The sequence below is a fragment of the Ambystoma mexicanum genome, chromosome 2p, assembly GCF_040938575.1.
Source record: "Ambystoma mexicanum isolate Mex_15411 chromosome 2p, UKY_AmexF1_1, whole genome shotgun sequence".
In the NCBI taxonomy this organism is placed as follows: domain Eukaryota; kingdom Metazoa; phylum Chordata; class Amphibia; order Caudata; family Ambystomatidae; genus Ambystoma; species Ambystoma mexicanum.
Genome location: NC_090923.1, coordinates 157,236,783 through 157,250,886, shown reverse-complemented (window position 1 = coordinate 157,250,886; position 14,104 = coordinate 157,236,783). Strand labels below are relative to the sequence as shown.

General features: G+C 47.0%; 1 protein-coding gene across 2 annotated transcripts in view; it reads left to right on the top strand.

The window, feature by feature from the left end:
• Positions 1-3,420: 3,420 nt before the first annotated feature.
• The window catches only part of GRIP2 (glutamate receptor interacting protein 2), a 1,278,809-nt gene continuing 1,268,125 nt past the window's right edge, over positions 3,421-14,104 (top strand). Inside the window, exon 1 of one of the 2 annotated variants that reach the window (XM_069643413.1) lies at positions 3,421-3,641. In XM_069643413.1, coding sequence (XP_069499514.1) covers positions 3,488-3,641 — 154 coding nt within the window. In that variant the 5' untranslated portion in view covers positions 3,421-3,487. The remainder of the gene's footprint in view (positions 3,642-14,104) is intronic. The other variant, XM_069643409.1, reaches the window with a different exon arrangement.

The window sequence follows — 14,104 nt, the reverse complement described above, 5'->3', positions numbered from 1 at the left end:
TTCCTTGCAGAGATGGCAGAAAAAGTACTGGCGAACACCACCACAGCTCAGTACAGTAAGTGCCTACAAACAGTCTTTAGACCAACAGGCTTAAAACACGTTGAATTAATAACGATAAATGATATAGAGATATTTAAAAAATGGGCGAATGAGCAGGGTTTTAAGAGGGATTGGGCAAGAAGACACCTAGTAGCAATATCCTATTACTCCAAACTGTGGGGGGGGGCACAGATCCCACCCAAAGTGCACTGATCTCCTATGCCATGAAGGGCTGGGGCAAACTAGAGGGACCCCAGGTAGACTTCCGCCGTCCGCTTGATTTTGGCAAATTAATAAAGATAACAAACCAACTGGACAGCATATGCTGTCACCCTTATGAAACTGGTTTATTTAAAACGGCATTTTTTTTGGCTTACTTCGGGGCTTTCCGAATAGGAGAGCTCATTGCATCAAGCACCAAAGCCAACAACGGGCTAGGGATCATGGAAACCAGGGTTAGGCAGGACAGTGTCAGTATAGACATACAACAGTCCAAAACAGGAGCCAAAAGAACCATCAACATTTTCTGCATCGACGATGCAACTAACTGCCCGGTGTGCATCACCAACCTTTATTACGCACAAAGACCCAATGTAGGGGGAAGGTTCCTCATCCACAGGGATGCCTCGGCACTAAGCAGCTACCAATTTAAAGGGGTGTTATCAAAAGCCATTAGCAAAGCAGGGTGGGACCCCAAGGAATTCGGCACCCACTCTTTTAGAATTGGGGCCGCAACTTCAGCCTGGCAAGGGGGGCTCGGACCCCAACAGGTAAAAAACATTGGGGGCTGGAAATCAGACTGTTACAGAAGATATAGCAGACCAGAACTAATATGAGCTTCCCTCCTCCCCCACTTTTTCCCCTTTCCACCCACAGAAACAACAGACAGGTGGAGTGCCCCACTCCGATCAGCATGGATAATCGGACATTCCTTCGTTTTCAGGACAGGGCGATGGGCAAAAGAAACCAAGGAGGGCCCCCCACTTAGGAACACTATTGCATGCTGGTGGGATACAGAGTCCTCCTTTGGGCAGACATACACGATAAGCTAGCAGATCTGGTCGCATACAGGATTCCGCCAGAATTCCTTATCATACACCTAGGGGGCAACGACCTGGTATCCACAGGAAGACGTAGCCTACTCGAAGAAATGTAAACATCATTGGCTGGTATCTCACACAACTGGAGAGATACGGAAATCTATTTTTCTGCCATCCTGCCCAGAAAAAAATGGCAGGGGGCCCGGCTGTTATAATTCAGTGGACATCTCCAGAAGGAAACTGAACAGAGGGATAGAAAAATTCTTTCTGCATGGCCAGAGGCCTGGGGTTAATAAAACACCCGGCCATCACATTGGGAGACCCCGACCTTTTCCTCAAAGACGGGGCACATCTATCAGGACCAGGCATGGAACATTTCTTCCAGGAAATTTCCGCCACCCTAGCAAGCAGGGGTTGCAAATAACCACTTTTGGGGGAACACAGACAGCCAATAATCTGCCGGTGTGTGGCGGCACGGGCCAGAGGGAGTTACCTCAGGACCCGGTGCCCAAAAGTCTGATACCATACGGATATGCATTATTGTTATTGTTTGCATAACCACATCTGTAACAATAAAATCCTACGACCTTTTATTGCCAACACTTGTAACCTGTGTGGTCCACCTTACTACACGGGGAGGGCAGGGTCGGTTATTGTTACTGCATGCATATGGGTGCAGCAGTTATGACGCAGTCCTTCATCCGTCAGAGTTTTGGAAAATGGAGTACCATTGAATTTGGTGTATATTAGTGGTTGTTTGTCACGGGAGGCTAGCTCAGTGGCAACGTGCTCGCCTTGAAAGCAAAACGACACGTAGCAACTCAGGCTCGATCCCCGATATGTGCTTAAATACCTTTGGGTATTAGGCGTGTTATAAATAACTTAACATATTATATTTATAACACACTTAATACCCACAGGTTTCTAAGCGCAGACCCGGGATCAAACGTGTGGTCTTGCTTCCTAGGCAAGTACGTTGCCCCTGAGCTATCCTCCAAAGACGAGAGTAAACATAAAACGTTTTATCAGAGCGCTTAGACGCATAATGAACATAGCATGAAGCGCATTAAGGAAAACACATAATATTAATATTTGCCTTTTGGACCAGCGTCTTCAACAGATCTCGGGTGTTGTATTAAGCAGATGGTCTTTAAATTGCCCTTTCCGTGGATACCTCAAAGCAGGTGACACCGCTAACAGCCACAGCACACGCAGAAACGAATGTCTGTAATTATCTGGCATAGGCAATGCCCCTTTTGACACCTTCCCTGCCCTCTGGAGCCCGCGTGTTGCGCACGCCCGCGATACTAGGGAGCAGCTCTTTGAAGGCTGGCAGCCGCGTTTGAACTGAAGCGAAAGTGCAGCCTAGGGAATGCGACTGGATGTGCACAGGAAAACAGAAACGCAGGAAAACCTTCGGGGAGCTGCCTCGGAGAGTTATTAGCGTGCGTAAGTCATCAGAGGAGAAGGTGTCAGCCCACACAGTCCCGGGGAGCTGTGCGCTGCTCTTTGCTGGGGAAAAGTCTCTCGGAAGGAGGATTTCTGCAGACTCGTGCGCTTTCTTGCTGCATGTTGACCTGGGAGCCGGCGATCTGCGTGTGCTGTGTCTGTGCGCCGAGGACGGAAGATAGCGCTGGGGAAGGAAGGACCGCGAGCGGAGAGGAGGGTCGAGAAGAGGAGGTGGAAATACCGTGAGCGAGGAGAGGAAGAGAGAGGTTAGAGCAAGGCAAGGGAAAACAGAAGGAACGGGGACGGTGGGGAGAAGGGAGGCGTGAGAGGTAAGCGTGAAGGAAGAAACACGAGAAAGAGAGCGCAAAGGAAGAAGAGAAGCACAAGGAGGGAGAAGGGAGAAGAGAAAGAAAGGAAAGGGAAGATTAAAAACGAAATAATAAAAAGAAGACAGAGATTTAGAACCTGTGGTTACACGACTAACGAAAATACCAAGTATAGAAAGGAGTTTAGGGAGGAGGCAAGGAAGCAAGGACGGGTGAAAAACAGCAGTGAGAGGAGAGAAAAGCACTAGGAAGGGAGTGGGGAAGAGGGAAGGAAAGAGAGGGATAGCAAAAGGGAGAAAAAGTAGGTAAGAGAGGGTGAGGGGGAAGGGGTGAGTGAGAGAAGAGGAGGGCAGGAGAGGAAGAACGGGAGGGAGGGAGGGAGGAAGGAAGGAAGGAAGGAAGGAAGGAAGGAAGGAAGGAAGGAAGGAAGGAAGGAAGGAAGGAAGGAAGGAAGGAAGGAAGGAAGGAAGGAAGGAAGGAAGGAAGGAAGGAAGGAAGGAAGGAAGGAAGGAAGGAAGGAAGGAAGGAAGGAAGGAAGGAAGGAAGGAAGGAAGGAAGGAAGGAAGGAAGGAAGGAAGGAAGGAAGGAAGGAAGGAAGGAAGGAAGGAAGGAGTTCATCTCAACCCTGAAACAATGAATAAAGTTAACAAGATTTTGAAAAATGTGAAGAAACCATCGCGCAGGAAGCGGGGCAAAGAGCGCAAGGTGCAGGAGGAAGAGGAGGAGCCGGAGAGCCCGGAGGACTCGTGCGAGGAGAGCCTGTGCAGCCTGAGCCTCTGTGTGAGCGGTAAGGAGTCTGTCTGTGCAGTCGCAGCCGGGGGCACTGGGCATGAGGGACTATTACTGACCTCCAGGGGGTAGGTGCCGCTGGCTGGTGCCTCTCGCACAACTGAAAGCTCCTGCAGACCCCCACAGGACACCCCAGACCCCCAACTACACCCTACAGCCCCGGTGATATAAAATGCCACTTCCTTCGGGGCTGCCTACTTTATTACTCTGGGGGTAGTGAACAGAACCCAGCCCTCTGGAGTTAGTTGCCATGGTTTCATACTCAGTCATTTACTGCCTTGCACCCCTTCTATTTCATTGCCTTCCTCTTCCTTGTAGTCATATTTTCTTGTTTCTACCTGATTTTCTTGTCCTGCATTTTTTAGTACTATCCCCTGTGAAGCTCCTCTTCTACTCTTTATCGGATCTTCTTTTCTTTCGCTTTAACCTCCTGTGGCACCCTGGACTGTCTCTCTTTTGCTTGTGTCCCGCCCACTGCCAATTATTGGTCCATTAATCGCTGGGCGGCGCTTCAGTTCATGCAATTGACTTGAAGTTTATCTAAAGGCGATATCTAATGGAAGAAGCTAAACACGATATCGATATTACCAATGTGGATGTCTTCCTCATTATAAACTGGGTGGTATGCCAAAGGTAAATATGCTGGAATACCACCAAACAAAATTACCCTTACAGGCACTCGTGCTGGTGAAATTACTGCCAGATTCTGAGTGCCAGTAAAGGCAGTTACTCCCCATTCCATGGAGTCCAGTACCGGTAATACAGGCAAGTTTTATTGGCGGGTTTCAGGAATTATCTCAAGGTCCGAGCTGGAGGTAATACCCCCCACCCCCCCACCCAGTAAGCTTGGGGTTGGCAGGTGTGGTAATGTGCTGGTAAACAGAATTACCAGCACGCTAATACAGCACCAGTCAGCTCCTAATGAGGCGCGTCACTAAAGTTCTAAAGATTATAAGTAGGGATACTCCATCGTGGCCAGTGTCGACTGGTCACTGCGCACCCTTCAAAGCACAATGCTGCTGCCTTAGCACAGAGTGCCAATATATTGAGCCCATTTGCAATATGTCTAATTATGCTTTCAGCAGTGCGTACCAATTTACCTAAAATGGATATTCAATTTTTCGAATATTAAAGCTACTCTGCATGTCAAATGTAAGCATTCCAGTGCATAGTAGATTTTTATGTTCTCAGTATTTGAATCATATTCAAGTGCTTCAAAATATGGAAGATAATAAAGGTAATGGCATACTTGAGGAAAACATGATTTCCTAGTGTCACACATGTCACATGATGGAACTGGAAAGATGACAGAGACGTCATTCGGGGGTCACAGCTGCAACCCCTGTGGTCTGCCTTGCTACCCCTGTGGTCTCCCTAGCTCCCCCTGTGATCTCTCTTGCTACCCCTATGATCTCCCTTGCAACCTCTACAAAATAAATGACTTTTTTGTTTAGTTTATTTTTAAAACGGAAACTTCTGGGCTGTGGCCAGCACCATGTGGCTCTTTGTTTCTGAAATGGCTGACTTTCTTGCTTGGGCCTCTTTAAAAAAAAACAGGGGGTTCCGCAAGTGTAACACTTTGAACAGGGATCCTAAATAATACAGACTAGGAAAAACAAATAATTTGTCATTCTGGAATTCTATACAATAATTGCTATTTCTTTAAAACACAGTTATGAAGCCTGAAAAGTAGATTCACGTAGGCTTGACATGTGGCCAACTTTGCACCAGACCTGCAGATTAACTGGCCTGTTATTAAATCTCAGTAACCAGTTTAATGGTATCCCCTACAGAGTGTAATTACTCATTTTACTGTAGCCAGTAAGGTAAGATAGCTCAGTGGGTTGAGCGCTCGCTGCTGTGATGTGTATGTGTGATCTGAAGGTTCGAAACCTGGCAAGGCCAACTCATCCTTCTCAGGTTGATAAATCAGTCCCAACACAGGTTGGTTGATATTGTATGTATATTTGTTCTATATAAAGCATTTAAGCATGGCTTTGGACGTCTGCTTGCATTCACAGTAATTTGGTAATATGGGCCTATACACACTGATATTAAAGATACATGTGTTGATCCATTCTTGTATGAAATGTATATCACATTACAATGATATCGTAAACCACATTTTTCGTAGTGTACTTAGGAGCAATGCTATGTGATGCCACTTCCTGTTTTGTCAAGTGGTGAAAGGTCGTGTTCCATCACTTTCCGTGATGTCACTTCGGGGTGGGGTGAAATGACATCACTTGCATTGCTGTCATCAGATGTTAAGGGTTGTGTGATGTCACTTCCGCTACCCCAGGCATTTTGGTGTAATGACGTCCCTGAAAGATGAGCTTGGATTCTGTGCACATATGTTAAATGCTTCTTATGATATCCCTGTAGCAGCATGCCAAGCCAGTCTGTTTAATGTAAGTGCATTACATGGCTACAATCTTGTAAAAAAAGGAAAACGCAACACAACACATGAAACTGCCCTGTTTCCAACAGGAAGAACTGGTAATATTATTAATTATGACTTATTTAGTTTTTATTGCTGGACAGTAGCATTTATGCAGTTTCTAAGTGCCCCCTAGTTTGGCACATACGGCAACTCAAAGCAGTTAGGATACGTGATTTGCCCATGATTATATATGCAAAGTGGTGGAAGGTTGAGTCAGGATTCAAACCCAGGTCGCACGAGATGGCAGTCAGCATCTTAGTGACTGGCCCACATCGCTCCCCGAGAGGTAGAGGCTTTCTGGTCTCTAGAGAGCAGTGCTTATTCCCAATGGGCAGAATATGTACCAGCCTAGTAGGGCTGGGGCAGAATCAGTCACATATGCCATGCCTGACTGATATGTGCCCGCCGGTGCCAAACACCTACCAGGTACAACAGACAGGTAGGTCAGGTAGGCCACCAGGGGAGGGAGAGAGAGAAAGCAGAGGAGAAGAGGAACTTCAGGGGGTCCTGATCAAGTTTGAGAAGGACAGGGAGGCCATTCCAGAGGGGGGCACTTGTAGAGGAGAGAGATCCAACCCCCCCACTCTGGAGAATGATCTGACCCTTAGAGAGTTGGAGCTAACTGAGCACAGGGCTCAAGATGGTAAGTATTTTGGAAGAGAGCGTTGGATATAGTGTGGGCCCAGCCCCAGAAAGCCTTTTGGACAATGCAAAGGGTCTTAAACCTGATCATTGCAGCCACCGAGAGCCAGTGGAGAGATTTGAGGGTTGCCGAGATACAGTCCCTGAGCTTGAGGCGTGATCCAAATAATTTGAACATATGGTTCCAAAGATCGGAACATGATGAAAGTGGGCATACGACAACAATACCTGGCAAATGCTGTGAATACCTGTGCAATAGTCAAAGTGCACTTTGGAGGGTGCAATAGCACAACCTGAGCAATTGATTGCAAATACTGCAAATGTTGTGAGTAGCTGGGAACATGATGGCAAAACCTGGCATATGGTGTGAGTACCTGGGCAGGTGACTGCGCTAGATGGCAACGTGTGCATCTGAGGGTGCAATGGCAGTACTTGGACAAGTGATTCTGAAGCCTGCTGGGAGTAGTTGTGTGTAAGTTGCTGGTGGGAGTAGCTGGGAATATGATGGCAAAACCTGGCGTATGGTGTGGGTATTCTTGCATAAGGTGACAATTGGCCTCATTACGACTTTGGAGGTAGCCATGGCGCTATTAGTGCCATGGCTGCCTCCAAAATCATGTCCGGGTCCGGTCTGGTGGAGAGGGGACTTACCGGGACATTCCGCCCTAGGCAGACCCGGTAAGTGCCCATTCCAAATGCCATTCCCCATTCCCATTTGAGCCCCCATAGGGCTCAAGGGGAAGGGGGAAGGCGCTAATAACGGGCTCGCTAATTGCGGGCCCGTTATTAGCTCCAAGGTCCCTTAAATGGGACCTGTAAAGAACATGTGGTCAGACCACACGTCCTTTATGGTTCCTGCTAAGGGACCTCGGAATTGAGCGGTAAGGGATTACCGGCACCGGTCTCCTTACCGGTGCCCGGTATCCCTTACCGCCCACCTCGGAATGAGGCTCAATGTCTGCCATTTTTGCGTTTACTCATTGGTCTTGTGTAGAGTGCTTCTTGGCACAAGTTTGGCCCAGCAGTGTGAAATGTGTGAAAGGTGACCAGAGGGGGTGCAATGGAGGGGAAGATGGGTGGGTGAGTCTGGAGGGATCTTTCTCAAGGCCTCTGGAACAGCATTCATCACGAGTATGTTAATAAGAAGACAAGAGGGGATTTCTTCATGCGTTAACATTGTAGCCGGTTGAGTCTTAGGTTTCTGATAGACAGCTCTTTAGGGACGACTACACATTTGCAACTGTGCCACAGGAAATAGTAGATGTATGTGCAATAGGCTTTAATAAAGAGGCAAATCTTCAAGTCAATACAAAATGTTAGGACATTTTTCAAATAGTGTGACAATGTGAAAACGAATGCCCTATAATACCGTATCTTGACATATGATGTTAATACCTGATACATTATACCAATCTCTGCCATATGATGTCAGTGTTTGAGAATATCATATCATACTATGTAATAAAAGGCCAGATATATGTTTGTCCACTGCCACTCTTTGCCTGTTGCCACAGCTAGAGGGAGCTGTTTCATAAGGAAATATGTAGTGGTCCTACTGTGTGAATGAAAACCTAGGAGACTGCCCTAACGCACCTTGGTGGGAGGTGTAGTTCTGCAGGCTTTCTGCTATTTTGGTGGGTATTTCAATGGATGTTAGACTGCCCAAAATGCACAGAATGCTGTGAGGTGTAGTTCTGCAGGCTTTCTGCTATTTCGGTGGGTATTTCAATGGATGTTAGACTGCCCAAAATGCACAGAATGCTGTGAGGTGTAATTCTGCAGGCTTTCGGCTATTTCAGTGAGGATTTTAATGGATATTAAACTGCCCAAATGCACAGAATGCTGGGAGGTTTAGTTCTGGAGGCTTTCGGCTATTTTGGCAGGGATTCCAATGCACTTTAAGGTGAAAGTGGGCCCATGACTCCAAACGCAGAGGGAGAGCAGCTCTGTCACACCAGCGCAACGGGTCATGTAAGGAGAAGAGAAGTGAGGGCCATAAGGGCTGGGTGTGAGAGAGCCTCCGTGGCACCAGAGCAGAGAGCACCTGTGGTGCGACTCCAAATGCAGAGGGAGAGAGCAGCCCTGTCACACCAGCGCGACGGCTCAAGTCATTAATATATCAGAAAACATATTGACACTCTGAAATGTCTTTATTTATGCACTTGGCCCCTCTAAACAGGACTTTACACTAGTAACAGCAATATTTAACACTCAACGGTAGTCGTGGTGCATGTCACTCCAGTACTTGACAACACAGGAAATATTTTTCCTCTCCAAAAGTCAAAACTATTGGTTTTGTCAATGCCTGTTTCCTTGTTCAAGTGTCATATTTCCTGTCATCTGATCAACATTTATATCCCTCTATTTCTAACTCCTTCACACTTTAAGCATGCTACCCTTGGTTTAAGCTCTTTTGCTTTTGCTAGTTTTGTTTATGAGCTGGTTCCACCTACATGCCATAGCTTGTGGGTGATGTCTGGTGATTTGCTTGCACATTGAATTCCCATCACCATTTAATCTCTATGGCCACCCCGCTCACTACCTGCCCCTCTCCGGCCAAAAGACACCATGCTGGGATTTCTGTGGCCTAGATCTATCAAGTAGGACCATCAAAAGTTGTGCTGTGTTGGACCTGCCAATGTTATTTCTAAACAGTCTTCTGAGAGTTAATGGTCTAATTCCAGCTGCACTTGTGCTATTGATATAATACCAATGTCTTCACCACGGGTGCCTTCAGAGACTTTATTTATAAGCAGTATGCTTGTCCTCACATCTGTTCCTTTCACTGAAGTCTTGCTAAAAACAAGGATGGTCAAAGCCAACAATTCTGGCTTGTAGCTAGGTATTAGGCATTTGCCAGGTACTTCCATCATATGCTGAGGTACCCACACCATTTTCCAGTGCTTTACATGGCCAAGTAGTATCATTATGGTCGGACCTGACAAAGGCCTACATAATGCCTTTACAAAAGCCAAAACTGTAGGACTTGCCAACACGTATTTATTTTTTTTTCATTTTCCAACTCTGGTTGCTTTCTTCTTATCCCAGTTAACAAAGCTTCCTCTTCCGGTGAGCAGATGATTACAGATGTGAAATCAACAGAGATCCTTGGGGAAAAGGTAGCAGGCACGCAGGCTAAGCAAAATCTGCTGCTTCTACGAAGATCACTCTGCTGCTTGTGTGCAAGTGGGCACTGAACGCTGCTTAACTTTACATATCAGTGTCCCTAAGGTGGCATCCCAGCATTCCCTTGCAGGGAAAGCCTGTATGTCAAATGCAGATCCCTGAGTTTTCCCTATAAGTTAATGGGGTTCTTTTTCACTGCGCATGCTGACCGCTCTATTGTCGGGGGGGAATTCTCCTGGGGTCGGCTGGGCCGTCCGCGGACCTCCGGGCAGGGAGGCCCCAACTTCTCCCGTATATCCCAAAAGAGATAGAGTATGAGACACACGCAAGAAGCAAGGTGATTCTGCTGTTTATTAAACAAAACGGCAGGGATGGGTCAAGGATCGTACGCGTCCGTCCTGACACTCTCTCAACATCGTGGGGCTCGCAGGCCCTTTTTACCTTAGTATGACGCGCTACTTGCGTCACCTGAGAAAGTTAGCAAAAAACCTATCGCCACTCTGGATTGGTTCCCTGAGTGGTAGTATAGCATACGTATAGAGAACATCGTTATTGGTTAAGGGTCAGTCAGGTGGTATACTTGGGTTGTCCCTTCAGTTTGATACATAAAAATTGTTACATGAAGACCCCTGAGGATTGGTTAATGTTAATGGCGTCAGTGATAAGGGCCCCATGTTCTGATTGGTTCTCCCGCGAGCCCCCCAGTCTGGGACCATCGCTGTTCCCAGCTTGCGGTGCACCTGTCATTTGCAACAATGTTTCACTATGGGTATGTGCAGACAATGTGAGGATTTATTCATAAGCAGGAAGGCCGACTACTCCCACCGCCGCAGATGTCCATTGAGTCGCTTAATTGTATCTGCCTGTGTCTTGAGACGGGGGATCCAGGCGCCTTCTTCCTCCTGGGCTTGGCATCCTGTCAGGTTTGGCTTGGTCACGTGAGGTGGGACCGTGTTTGAGGCAGAATTCTGCACAATTAATATTGCATTTCTCACTGTGTGCCTGGCTTATCTTGCAGGTGCGACCTTGGTGTCGGCTTGCGCTTCGAGAGTTTGCAACGTTGTGCCCTTGACTGTCTGCTTTCGCTGGGCTCATTCTGCAGGGTCAGCAACCAAGCTCTTGCTCATTCAATGTTCATGGAAGCTTTTGCTTGCGGCCTACTTGGGCCTGGTGCATAGGTGGAACCGTTTGATACAGAGCGCTTTAGGTTATGGTATCATATTGCTCTATCCCCAGTATCGTGTCTTCGTTATATTTCTCATTATGGTACAAGGGTTTAGAAGAAGCGTGAGCAAGCCTTTTTAGATGAGTTCATTATGCGTCTTGCATTTCTGCATTTTGAGAAGCCTATGTGGAAAATAATAAAGATGCACGTCTGTGGGTGTGTCCGTCGCCTACGTCATAGCACTGAGTATGTTCTTCGTGTGGATTGGTGTGGGAGTGTCCGGTGTGTATGTTTGCACGGGTGTGCTGACCGTTGGCTAGGTCGTCATGGCATCTCTAACGATGTGTTGATTTGGTGCTGGATGGTTTAGTCGGCATGTGCAGGGCAGGCTGGTGGGAAGGCGGGTGGGCACGCGAGTGGGCACATCCGTATGTTCTTGTACCAGGGTATTTGGTCGTCTGGGAGATGGGCGAACTCCTCTCGTGGCGGGTGTCTGGGCCGTGATCCTCTAGGCCAGGGTTGAGAGGGGATTGGTGGGAGCCTTTTGTTCACTTTTCCCACTTCAGTCCCCCCTCTGGTCGACTTGTCGACCACAAACATATCCTTTTCCTTATCTCCTCTCACTCTCCATATTTTAGTTACTCCTCCCAGATGTCCATAGTGATTAACATGGTCTTCAAATGACCAGTACATATATACACAGGTTCCTCCAGGTGTGCAGTATACCCATTTCCCTATGTAGCTCCTTGGGTTTCTTGGGTTTTCGAGCTTCACAGATGGTGGGTCCAGGTGGTTAGTGATGATCTTGGTGCGCAACCTCTCTCTCTCTTTTATAATTGTGCCTGTGTGTTGGCCGTCGTCTGCTGGCATCAAGGGGTGCATACCGACCATTTCGATCATCTCGTCTGTGGTGCGTGCCTTCCGGGCCTTCCAAAATCTTATTATGATAAGTGCAGCTCCAGCCAGAATAATGCATCCAACTATGATCTTCAGTCCATCTGACAGCCAAGATGGCATCCATGACCATAGTGTCGAAAACCAGCTCTCATCCTTTTTTACACCTTTACTTTCATCCATCATTTTGGAGTGCATCTGGGCCAATTGTGATACTGCTTCTGTCAGTGTACCATTGTCAGCATCGTTAGCAGGAATAAATGTGCAGCATGATTGTCCTATCTTTACGCAAACTCCTCCTTCCATTGCTGTGAGGAGGTCCAGTACATATCTGTTCTGTAGTGCTACCATCCTCACTGCTCGCAGTTCCTCTTTTATTGCGTTGAATCCATTTACTGTAGAGTTAATTGTCATCATTAGTTCCCATCTAGTTATCTGGAGCCATTTTGTATTTGCGTAGGCCTGTAGTCCAGGATGTATTATTGAGGAGAAGAACATTGCTGCTCTGCTGAATAGTCTGTGTTCTGGCGGAATTGAAATGAGTGCTGTTTCCAACCTTCCCCACAGGTAATTTCCTGTCAGAGGTTCTCCTTGTCTTTTCTTCCTATTCAGGACAGTGTTGTTGCCGTTGTTTCGGTTCTCTGGCCCCTTCTGAAGCTGTGCAGATCTCTTATTCCTTTTGTTTCCTTCATCCATTTTTGGGAAGTTCGCCACGTTCACATGTTTCTGGGGCACCACTAGTGATGGTACATTAACGTGTACTATTGTGCATATACCATTCCACAGAGGGGGCAGTGTGTGGTATGCCTTGTCTCCACAGGCCCAGTAATGGTCCATTACTACTACTGTTCCTGCTCCCCCCTCAGGTAGCTCTGTCACGCTAGCACAGTTGGTGTTGTATCCTACGTCCACTTCTCCTTTGTGTTGGTAGCATACCTTAGGTGCAGTCATCGGCAGTATTGTTATTGGGTCTTCATCCTTCTCTATCCACGTTAGCATGGGTACGTACTTGACACAAGTCATCCAACATCTGTTGTTGTGCTCAGCAATAGTTGTAGTATCTTCTCTCATTACCATGTTGCTGCCAACCACTCCTGTGTCCCATTTGTCACCCAGGTACACCTTTCCTGTTATTATTATCAACGGTCTTTCCCAACATCCTTGTTTACCAGGAACTTCAGTGGCGTACCAATCACATGGTAGGTACTGTAATGTAACTTTCTTCGTTTCTCCTTTTCAGGGCCACTTGTTATGTATTTGAATGCTTCAGCGTGTAAACTGGCCTTGTGGTAACCCAAATAACTCTTAAGGAAGTTATTTTCGTACGGGTACGTGTCTCGTGTTTTCCATACCAGGTGCACCGTGTTCCCTTGAAATCTCCCTTTGGTTTGGAACAGTGCCAGGTATATTATACACCGTACTGTTTTTTCATCTATTTCCGTGGCAACGAAAGTTCGGGAGGCACTCATGGCGTATGGGATCAATGAGCAGACGTAGCAGCTGTCTTCTGTTGTTTGTTTACCTATTTGAGTCATGTGCTGGTACCACATGTTGTTTGAGACGTGTGCTGAATTTTGTATGTACTTGTCAATATCTTTATTGTCTGAGTATGTGCTGCATTTAACTCTATTTCCCTTGTGTGCAATTTTGCTTGTACCACCTGACGTAACACCTGTTGCAGCTGGGGGTGGGGGTATGTTAGATTTGGGTACAGCAAAAATATTTTTAGCATAGCTGTTCCGCCAGACAGAGGCAGCCACAAACCCGGTGATCATCAAAATCCCTATCATCTTTATTACAGAGGCTAGTCTCACCGGCATTTTACTCTTACCTTGCTGCGGTCCGGCAGCTAATTCTTGCGACGTTAAAGTTGCCCGCCTGAAAATTCTTAAAATGCTTGTTATTAGTGTTAGTTGTTGTTTTCAAGCTCTCCCTATCAAGTAGTCGTTCAGGGCACAGGCGAAGAGCTGTTCCCACGCCAATCTAAGCGATCTATCTCTTAGGACAGGCAAGTATGGGTGGAGGTGGGGCATTGATTGTTCTATGGCCAAGAGAAGTGCTGTGTAGTAGACACGTACCCTCCTCCTTTTCAGGTACTTTGGCCTTTTTATGTAATAGACAAATTGGTGCGATAATTCTTCGGGGTAGTTATTGTCTGAGGGTATCATCTACTCCTGGGCAGTGAACTTTG